This window comes from Rhododendron vialii, chromosome 11a (assembly GCF_030253575.1).
Source record: "Rhododendron vialii isolate Sample 1 chromosome 11a, ASM3025357v1".
In the NCBI taxonomy this organism is placed as follows: Eukaryota; Viridiplantae; Streptophyta; class Magnoliopsida; order Ericales; family Ericaceae; genus Rhododendron; species Rhododendron vialii.
The window spans coordinates 6,347,388-6,358,837 of NC_080567.1; the positions used below are offsets into that span (position 1 = coordinate 6,347,388).

The window sequence follows — 11,450 nt, forward strand, 5'->3', positions numbered from 1 at the left end:
GCCACACATTGATGTGCTTGTGGACAATACGGCGGAGCATGCTTTGCTTTCGTTCGTCGATGGATTCTCTGGATACAACCAGATCTTTGTGGCACCGAAGGATCAGGAAAAGACAACATTCGTCACTGAATGGGCTACCTACTACTATATGGTAATGTCAATTGGACTAAAGAACGCTAGTTGCACCTTTCAAAGGGCCCAAATGACCTTGTTACATGATTTTATCCACAAGACGATTGAAGTCTACGTCAATGACATGATTGTGAAGGCAAAGGAATGAGAGGATTTCATTCTGGCACTCAGGCAATTCCTCGAAAGACTTCGTAAGTACCGAGTGCGTCTTAACCCGCAGAAGTGCACATTTGGGGTCACGGCAGGCAAGATGTTGGGATTCCTAATTACTGCAAGAGAAATTGAGGTAGATCCTTCTAAAATCAAGGCAATTCTCGAGATGGAGCCACCACGGTCCAAATAGGGAGTACGAAGCTTTCTGGGGAAGGTTCAATTCATAAGCGAATTCATCGCCAAATTGACTTTAACTTGTGAACCATTGTTTCGTCTGCTCAAGAAGGACATCCCGTTCAAATGAACAGATAACTGCCAAGCCGCTTTCGAGTCAATCCAGAAATATTTGCAGAATCCACCAATGTTGATGCCTCCTACACCAGGTCGACCCTTGATTTTGTACTTGTCTGTAACTCTGACAGCTATGGGATGTTTGCTAGCACAAGAAGGGGATAATGGAGTCGAGAAGGCTATCTACTATCTGAGCAAAAAGATGGTAGGATCTGAGGAGCGCTATACTCCTTTGGAAAAGACGTGTTGGGCGCTTGTTTGGGCCTCCAAAAAGCTGAGGCACTACATGTTGGCTTATACGGTGAGATTGATTTCTCGGATGGATCCTATCAAGTATCTGTTTGAGAAACTTGCGCTTACTCATAAGTTAGCGCGTTGGTTGCTTTTGTTGGCAGAGTTCGATCTCCAATACGTCACAAGGAAATTAGTGAAGGGACGTGCTGTGGCAGAATTTCTGGCTGACCACCCGATTGATGGGCCTGAGGACGCAGATTTCACCTTCCCAGATGAAGAAGTTTTAATGGTTTTCGATGAGTTTTGGATGCTGTATTTTGATGGGGCTGCTAATCAGAAAGGATTTGGGATTGGAGTACTGTTGATCAGGCTAGCCGATGCCCATATTCCACTTGCTTTCAAGTTAAACTTCGATGTCACGAATAATCAAGCTTAGTATGAGGCCTGCATCATCTGAATGGAGGTTGCAATTGCTCTTGGAGTCGAAAAGCATGAAGTAATCGGAGATTCAAACCTGGTAGTCTCTCAGGCCAACGGAGATAGGAAGGTTCGTGAGAAAAGCTGAAGCCTTATCACCAAGATTTGGAAGAACAGATTCCTCACTTCAATAAGGTGCCTTTCACCCATGTTCCACGCTTGAAGAATCAGTTCGCTGATGCTTTGGCAACTTTGGCTTCAATGATCGATCTTCAAGTGGGAGTCAAGCTGCTACCAATCGTGATTGAACAAAGGGACTTCCCCGCATATGAGTACATCAATGCCATCGATGATGTTGATGATGGCCTACTTTGGTATCATGACTTATGGAACTTTGTCGAGCGTGGGGAGTTTCCCGCTAAGGCCACCAGAAAGGATCGAGTCACCTTACAATGGTTAGCTACCCAGTACATCGTTTATGGAGGAAAACTGTATCAGAGGTCTCATTATGGGATGCACAAGCTGTGTGTCAATGGCGTTGAAGCAACTAAGATAATGGAGGAGATTCATGAAGGAGTCTGCGGTCCTCACATGAGTGGTGTTATGCTTGCTAGGAAGATCCTAAGGCAAGGCTATTTTTGGTCTACAATGGAGTCTCAATGCATCGACTACGTGCGACGGTGTCACAAGTGCCAAATCCATGCTAACCTACAACATCTCTTTCTATCAACTTTGTATGGCATGACTTCACTTTGGCCTTTCTCTGTTTGGGGCATCAATCTCATCGGTATGGTTCAATCTTCTGCTTCAAATGGTCACAAGTTCATCCCAGTGGCGATAGACTATTTCACCAAATGGGTCGAGGCTGAATCTTACAAGACTTTGACAACGGTTCAAGTTGCTCAATTCATTCAGAAAAACATCATCTATCGATACGGTGTCCCATAGGCATTTGTGTTAGACAATGGGTCTCATTTCAAAGGCAGGGTTTTGGAGCTCTTCGAGGAATTCAAGATCCAGATCCATCATTCAACAGTCTATCGTCCACAAATGAATGGAGCAGTCAAGGCCGCAAACAAGAATGTCGAGGTGATCATTAAGAAGACCGCTGAGTCTGCAAGGGACTGGCATGAGCAACTGCCTCTAGCACTTTGGGGATATCGAATGTCAATCCGAACTTCAATTGGAGCAGTGCTTCCATCCCTAGTCTATGGGATGGAAGCAGTGCTTCCCATCGAGCTTGAAGTACCGTCACTGAGAGTCATGGCAGAATGTGGTCTCATAAAATTTGAGTGGCTCAGCAGGAGGTTTATAGAGTTAATGTTGTTTGATGAAAGGAGGCTCCGCGCTTTGTATCATGTTCAAGGGTATCAACGGCGAATCGCTCGTGCATTCAACAAGAAAGTGAAGTCCAGGGACTTAATAGAAGGGGATATGGTTACAAAGAAAATCCGTGCTCCGGTGTTTGATCCTTGCGGGAAGTTCCGACCAAAGCGTTCTAGGCCTTACATTATCAAGACCATCCTATCTGGGGTGCTGCTAAACTCATCGATCTCGACGGAAATGAATTCAATACTTTGGTCAACCTAGATCAACTCAAGCATTACTATCCCTGAGAGACGCTCGTTGGATCAAAAATCACAAGGGTGGGCGGCTCCATGCAAAAGTTAGAGCAGCCTGTTAGACCGAAAACCTAAGGAGGTGGTCTAGGCAAAAATCAATAGGCAAAAAAAGTCGAAAGCTCGCTAGACCGGAGACCTGAAAAGGCGGTTCAAGGCAAAAGTTAAAGCATAAAAGGAGAGGTAAAACACACAAGTGAACCTAAGCCTGAACTACGTTTTGACCTGATTCCTTGAAAAATGATACGTAGGCAATCTCACCTCGAGATTTGGTCACAATCTTTCAAGTCGATCCATGGTTGACACATTTTGGCACATATCAAAGGTCGAGAAGGTCGAGAACAATTCAAACTACGTTGGAGAATCAAAAGGGGGAAACCCTTCGTCTTTCAACTTTATTGCAAATTACTACTTCTAATACATAAGATGAGCATAAAAGCCTTAAAACATTTGAAGCATGAAAAATAGAACAAAATGCTAGAGAAGCCTAACGGCTCACAGCTTATTTTAAATATAGCAAAGTCAGCTCTGAAGTCAGTCGATGTTTTGTCTTTCGCTTATCTCTACTCGCAGCCATCTTTTGTATCGATTCATTAACGTTAGGCTGAAATCTGGATTTACTGCTTAGATGTCTCTAAGACCCCAATGCCTTTGTTATCCATTGAGTGTCTGAGCATTGAAATTTGGAAGACGGAAATTCCCAGTGCTAATTCGATTGTTCCCCTAGGAAATGCCAAGCTGGCGAAGGATGCGGCCGGGGATATAAAATGTGAACCTTATCAATCCAGCAATTACCATCCTATCAAAGCCGTCCGAATGAGTGGCCATGTCAGGCAAATCCAACCAAGTGCACCTCCAAGCAATCTCTTCGGGCTACACATGCTCCAGAAATTCATACCACTCTTCCAAATCCATATCGGGGAACCTCATCTGCCTTTGATGAATCCATTGTGGAAAGAGACTTCATCCTTCCTCCGGAGGGTGAAGCAGCCCGATCTTGTCCAAAAGCCACAACTACATGAGCGGAAAGACAAGTAAGTAACTAGACAAGGCCTGAGCGAAAAAAACAAGTAAGAAGCTACGAGCAACTTGAGCCGAATGTCGAGGTAAAATGAGAAAGTGTGAAAGCCGAAAAAGGGTGAGTTGAGTGAGTTTACCTGAAGAAGAAGTGGCCTGCCACTGAAGACATTGGTCTGACCAGAGCTTATCAAGTCTAAGCCCAAGAATGTCTCTGCAAGTACAAGAGGCACTACGTTCTTCCAAGCCCCCATCTGAGTAGCAACGCTCACCAAGAGAGTACTAACTCACCCATCGGTAGGAACCAGTAGGTAGGCAACCAACAGACAGATCACCAGGGCAAAGCCGTGCCGGGCCTGCACAACATCGTCATCCAAGTTGCCATTGGGACTGTACCTTTCAATTAGGCAAAGAATGTTGATTTTGATTTGAGCACCTTCAAGCAAGGTGTTGGCCAAACCTCGAGAAATGTTGACTGAGGTCGCTAGCAGCCCAGGCATGCTCACTTGATAGGGTGGGACAACGAGTGTAGGAGATGCGAAGCTTCGAAGATAGACTTAGAACTCCTCGACTGTCGGACACATCTCTTCATCGCCAAAGCAGAAGACATGGACATCGGGGTCCCAAAACCTAAGAGCAGCTCTCAGAAGCTCAGGACGGAGTGGCACATGCCTAAGGTATCGGAATGAGGCAAAGCCATGAGATTGGAAGTTCAACCAATCAATGGACAAAAATTCTACTAACCAAGGCTTGATCAAAGTGGAGAGTGGATTCTCCATCGAGGATGTAAAAGGTTGCTAAATATGAGGAGTGAGAATGTGGGTTTAACAATGCTTGCACCTTCCATTTATAGGCAAAAATGAGTCTCGATTCTCATGTCGAAGTTAAAACCAAGCATTAGTGTCCAAACAACCCTAGCAAGCAGGACACTGCCTTCTGATACTCAAAAACCGTGTTCAAACCGTGTAAGGATGAAGACAGGGTGTTTCCTGAAAGAGGACAGCTAGTAAGACAAGTGGATCTGCAATAGGCCTTACCTGCATAGGCCATCCCATTATTGGCGTGCACGTATCCCCCCATACTGGCGCACGCAATAGTAGCTAGCATATGCCAGTTCAGTGCACCAGAAAATAATTTCAGACAACCACTGCCTCCGCATGGTCGTTTTGCATTCCAAGGCCTATTTTGCACTTTTGATGTTTCCTACAAGTCATAAATAGTATATGGGACTGTGTCGAAGCATCGGATTCCAAACGTCGCGCTTGACAAAGATTTCGGACCCCCAACGGCCTGTTTCAAGTTCAAATCAAGGTTTCGGAAGGTCAAAATCCATCCCGAGGACTTTTGCCAAGTTTTGTCATACTGTACACATCAAATGGACCTAATATGACTATACGGGGGTGTCGGTTTCAGTCCAGGACTAAATTTGTCATCTTTTGCGTCTTATGCCCATTTTTGAGGCATTTTTAGCAATTTTCAGTTTATTTCTCGTCTCAATGTGTTTTTCCCAGTTTGTCGGTTCGTACAGGTCACTGTACATCTATATGGTCTTACAAAAGTGTCGGTTTCCTTGTTTAGGAGAATTTCGAATTTTGGCTCTTTAATGCCCAAAATTTCATTATTTTTCATGTGTCAAATGTTTCGTACCGTATCCTGGGACTTTTCTTTCATTTCTTTCGAGCTAAGTCAAGATTTGTACATATACCCGCGTGTTTGTTTATCGATCCAGATCACTCAATCAATGCAAGTTGGATATTAGTGGTCGGTTTATACATTCTTTTATCAATTTTCTTTACAAAGAGAATTAATAAACGAAAGATGCAACTTTTATATACCGCTATATCAATATCCAAAAGCAAAAGGGTGGAGCAATCTATGAAGCGGCACAACGGCCCAAGCAAAAGGTGATATCAACGAGGCATATGCGCCAAAAAGTCAAAGAGGGCATGCAGGCCCAACCATCCTTCAAAATATCAAGTCTAGGGCACGCCGGCCCGCCATCAAATCTATCCACATGGACACGCAGGCCTAAATCAAAAGCAAAAGGCAGTAAAACAAATGAGGCTCGGTGATAGTCCTCAGTAATCAAAAAGGTCCTCGTCGTCATCATCTCTCACTCTTGGATCCATCTTATACTTGGGATCATCAGCGGAGTCGTCGGAGCCGCTACTGAAAGGCGAACGCTCCTCTTCCTCTTCCTCCTCGCTCTCCGCAGCTCGGGAAGTGGTGGCTCCTTTTCTTTTCTTCTGAGTTGGCCCTTGTGCTGGTTTCTTCTGCGCTGGCCTCTTCCTCAGTTCTCTGTGAAACTGTGGCTCGTCGCTAGTCGAGATAATCTCTACTCCTCTCTGCAAACCGACCGTTGGTCGTGAAGCGCTTGCTTGTCTCTAGGCTACGGTAGGAGTAGTAGAAGCGTTGGACATCTTCTTCTGTGGAGGAGGTCGTGCACTTTTTCGCCTAGGAGCCGTCCTAGCTTATCCCTGCATTGCCATTCATTCAATCATTTCAGTATATATTGTGCATATTTTGTATATATCAAATGCTGAAAATAGGTATCAAGAGCAGTTTTATCAAGCATACATTGTATCGAAAGCAAGCTTAACTAAGTATCGAAAGCAGAACGGAAAAAATTTCTGAGATTTATACCTGAGGCCGTACAGTAGGAGCCGGAGCCGCCGGTGGGTAGTGCAACTGTAGAGGAGTGCCACCCGCTATCTTGTGAAACTCCTTCTCCATGGCTAGCATCAAGCGGATAGCCTCCCGGGCCCATTCAAACGGCACCTGTTTTACATTTTGGAAATAAAGTCAGGATACTGTTCAAATACAATGCAAGTACGAGGAAATAAACAAAGCTGAAAGTGCATCGTACCAGCCCCATAATCTGTGACAGCTCCGTCCTAGCTGGCTCAAACCGAACTGTGGCAGCCTCTCCCTATGCATCCCGTACCGCCAGTGTCCACGAGAGTCGAGGAAGTCCGATTGCTGCCGCGTAGCCACTCCTCTCCCTCGAGCGAGCGAGCTGCCTTGCCCCTCTGGCCCCATCTTTCTGCACTAGCCGCCAGAGATTCGCTCTCCACAGCTAGGTGCTCCATCACCCTAAGCAGTCCTGCTAAGTACTGCCTCCAACAGACGGCATAGTTGCGCTCAGGCCTCAGAAAGGCAACAAGATCCTCCGGGGTAGTAAAACGTTATAGCTCAACCAACGTGTACCAACCGGTGTGCAAAGCACGAGACGGAAGTAGCCCAGGGACTATAAACTTAGAGGAGCCAAGCGACTGTCTTGCCACCCGGTCGCCCAAGTACCACTACCCCCTGAAAGTCGACTCCAACAGCACTCGGCTCGATGTCACTACTCTACTCCTAGCCACGAACTTTGGCTCAGGCACCACCTCCACTCCACCTGTAATACATTCAAAAGCCAAAACCAAAACGAGCATTAGCAACAGCATTAAAGCAATTCAAGGCAAAAGTAACTGATGAAAGTTTTGTTTACCTTAGTACTCGACAGCTCGTCGAGGTAGACTCTGAATTCCAGGAAGGTCCCTTTTGACTTCTTTTTTCCTTTATGAAGCAGTCCTCAGATCATGGCACGAGGGAGCATACTCAGATCCGAACACTTGTTCTCCGGAAGGTACATTTTCAACACCTCGTAAGCCCATAGTTGCAAGGTTTTCCAACAATCAAAGCATCAGACAAACGACATATACAATTCAAGGAAAAAGTGCAAGTATGAAATAAAATTGAGCTATAAATTTTGTTTCTTACCTCCCACACTCTCCAGTAGCCGGCAGTCGCCTTCTTCCCTAGCGAGAACTCCCCCATGAACCCGTAGCACATCTCTAAAGCTTGTAACGACCCTGATTTTTGGTAAATACAAAATTTCACTAAATATTTAAATTTTATTTTAATCACTTGGATTTCTTTTAAAATTCCATTTCTATAATCTATCATAATAAGATTTAAGTCCTTTAAAATTAAATTTCTTGACTAGAAGTCCTACATGGCAAGTAGAATTAGTTTTCAACTGACTAGTTGGAGGAACCGAACTAACAAATCACCTAGTTACAATTCCCTAACCCTAGATGGACCTTTTTGACCATCTGTGAGCCTTGTGAACCCCTCCCAACCCTAATTGAACCATTAGACCATTAGCGGTAATCATTATACCCAATGACTAGTCATTCAAAGCCCATACCTATCACCTTTATTTCTCTACCCATTGGTTAATAAAATGTTAGGAAAATCTTTATTCCTTGGATAATGGAAGCTAGACATGCCAAAAAATACAAAGATTTGACAAGACAAAAGGGAGCCATCATTTTGCTTCCAAAAGAAGCAACCTTAGCCTTGTCATGCATGTCAACCTTAGACTTATAGCCCTAAACCTAATAATTACCCTCCAAGAGTTACTTTCCTAGATTTTCTCTAGATATATATATATATATATATATATGTGTGTGTGTGTGTGTGTGTTGTACTAGGGAGAGAGAGAGAGAGAGAGAGAAAGAGAGAGAGAGAGAGAGAGAGAGAGAAAGAGGCCGAGAGAGAGAGAGGAGAGGAGAGGGAGAGAGAGAGAGAAATGAGTGTGTGCATGTGTTTTGTACACTCCATTAAGCTACCTCTTTTAGCCAACTTCACACTCAAGCTTGACAACTCATTTCTAGGCTTCTTTAATCATAAACCTAGCCCATGATTTTGATCTTTCTTGCAAGCAACTCCTTCTATGACAAGACAAGACCATACCTATCATAATTACCCTTTTAACTATTGGGCAATAATTGCTAGGAAAAATTTTATTCATTGGGTAATAGAAGTTAATTTTACTATAAATAGGACCCCTCACTTGCCATTCAACTCACACCTTGAAACCTTTCACTTCTCTCTCTAGAAATCTTGTGTTCTTACTTTGTTCTTCCTTGTTCTTGGTGTTCTTCAAGATACTCATCCTAAACTGTCACTAAACCAACACTCGACCACCCTTTCGATCCAAAAAGTTTAGTAGCTTAGCCAAGATTTAGTTTCAAGAGAAACCTTTCTCTTTCGAAGCCACCGGAAGCTTACCGTAGGAAGTCACTCCGCCTGATCGTCAACTCATTTTTCGTAGCCGCCCTACCGCCTAGAAGAACGGTAGTTCTTCCGTCCTCATTACCTCTAAGTATAATATCCCTAACCGTTTTCTTTATGTATATAAGGTTATCTATCACCTATACGGTTTGAAATGCATGATAGTTAACAACTTATTTTCGCTAATGGAAGTACGAGCATGTTGAATAAACGAATTTTACTCTAATAAACATATGTTGTTTTGAATTTTCCACAAAGGAAGAAAGAACAGCTTTCGAAAGATAATACTTTACCATTTGATAGAAATATTCGTATTTTGATCTTTAGGATGGTTATGAGCATGTATACTTGAATTGCTTGTATTACTTGTCTTGTTGTAAAGCATAAGTGATCTTCACTTCAAAGGCGTCCGTACGTGTGGCATTATGCTTTAAGTGGTGATTTGAGCATGAGTAGTAATATAGAGTGGGATGATCTTGCTAGTTTAGTTTCAAGATTACAATGAATGATTTTATGATTACGTATGTGAAAAGTTCTACCGCGGAGTTGTTGCATGAAAACGAGACACAGAAATTGAGAAAGTAGAAACATGACACCTAGGGTGTGGTTAATGGAATGATGTGATTTGCAAAAGAGAAATGTTTTGGAAACTGCAATGTAGCCGGACTTGGTAGCCCATTATGAGGAGTGCATGTCTAAAGTATTTTCGAAAAACCAAATGGGAACCTGGAGCGGCGGAACCATTGTGGTATACTCGAGAACCCGGAGCGGCGGAACCATTATGGTATACTCGAGAACCTGGAGCGGCGGAACCGAGGAATGAATTGTGGTTTGGTTATCCATGGAAAGGAGCCAACACCATTTGTTTAATGATTTTCGAAAACCCACATGGGAACCCAGAGCAGCGGATCCATTGTGAGGATACTCGGGAACCCGGAGCGGCGAAACTGAGGGTTTTGAACTGTGGCTTGGTTATCCGTGGAGAGGAGCCAATGCAAAGTTTTGTGTGCCAATGAGAACCCGATGCGGCAGAACCATTGTGAGGATACTCGGGAGACCGGAACGGCGGAACCGAGGTTGGGTGTGTAAAATGACGATATTGAAAATATTGATTTGGTTAATGAAAGGTGAAACCTGTGACACAGTCTACGAAATGACGTGTAGGAGAAACTCAGAAATTCAATTACACCAACGTTTGTTTGGATAAGCTAATGTGGATGTGTCATTGTTAGCTGTTTGACAAATATGCATGTATTATGGGGAAATCGTTAGCATTACGGTATACTGCTTGTAAGTTAAGGGTTAGTGGGAATGGATTATTCTATTGAGCTTTTGTAGCTCACGGTGTTACCTTTGGTGACCCTGACATATTATATTGGTGGCGACGCTGGTATAATGTGTAACGACCCGGATTTTTGACCCAATTTTTTTTCCTAAATATAATATTATTAGAATTATTTTCCTTAATGCAATTCTTTTTTTTTAAATACAATTATGCATGCAATATATACATGCATTCTTTTTTTAAAAAAATTTCCTACACACAAATGCGTGCATGCACACTCCTTTTCCTCCTTCACCTCAAACTCCTTCCATCTCTCCATCTCCTACTCAGTCTCTACTTTCTTCCTAACCCTAAAATGAAGCCCAATTCGTCATTTTCAAATCCCATGAACCCAACCCCATTAAATTCACTCTTATTCTCTTCCACCAAAATTCTCCTATAAATATCCCACCCCATTGACCCACGATATTTTCCACACTCCACCGACCAGAAAAGAAGAGAAAAACAGAAAAAACTCAAGCTCCAATCAATGGAGTTTTAGAGAGAGAAAGAAAGAGAGAAAAGTGGGTTTTGTACCAAGACCCGACCGAAATCCAATTCGATCGTTCCAAACTCTTCCCACAACTCATAGCATCACCAAACATCGTCCAATTCGATCCCACGGTCTCCCAATCAAAGAACCCGAAGTCTTCTTCCCCAAAATTCAAGATTCGTTTTTAAATCAATTCGATCCGATTCAAGGTATTATAATCCATTCCAACCCAATTCAAGGTATTATAATCCATTCCAACCCATTCTCTAAGTATATTAAGTGTTTATATGCTTAACCCTATGTCCCGAACGAAAAAAATATAGTTCACTGCGCGTTTTCTGCCGTATTCACCAATTTGATATTATTTTTTAGCCTGATACTTTATTTGTAATTATTTACAAAGAAGATGACCCATATGATAGTTATTTTACAATCTTTATGATATTAATATTATGAAAAACTACTGATCTGATATTATTTTCTTACAATGTAATATCATATTAGTATAAAATATATTAGTTATATCAGTTTAATTTATCTGGTAGATTGAGTTGATTTGAGATGATTCGAAACAACTTTGCGACCTTCCAAACCTCATTTTTGACACCCGAACTATTTTTCCTAGACTTTTCACATCTCAAGGACCATAACCTGTTAAGATCATATTTTTTTTATTTAATTATCTATTTATTAAATTATTTATTAGTTA

At 42.7% G+C, this 11,450-nt stretch overlaps 1 protein-coding gene across 1 annotated transcript; it reads left to right on the top strand.

Moving 5' to 3' along the window:
* The first annotated feature begins 1,267 nt into the window (after nucleotides 1-1,267).
* Nucleotides 1,268-2,817, top strand: LOC131306819 (uncharacterized). The gene is made up of 4 exons (XM_058333247.1): nucleotides 1,268-1,357; nucleotides 1,405-2,124; nucleotides 2,242-2,503; nucleotides 2,594-2,817. The coding sequence occupies exons 1-4, from the start codon at nucleotides 1,268-1,270 to the stop codon at nucleotides 2,815-2,817; spliced, it is 1,296 nt and encodes a 431-aa protein (XP_058189230.1).
* Nucleotides 2,818-11,450: the final 8,633 nt, after the last annotated feature.

Bases quoted from the DNA above. Each gene is read 5' to 3' on its own strand.
- LOC131306819 (XM_058333247.1), top strand. From the start codon at position 1,268: ATGGAGGTTGCAATTGCTCTTGGAGTCGAAAAGCATGAAGTAATCGGA. The intron at 1,358-1,404 runs GTTCGTGAGAAA...TTGGAAGAACAG, and splicing joins AGGCCAACGGAGATAGGAAG to ATTCCTCACTTCAATAAGGT. The intron at 2,125-2,241 runs GTTGCTCAATTC...GAGGAATTCAAG, and splicing joins AGACTTTGACAACGGTTCAA to ATCCAGATCCATCATTCAAC.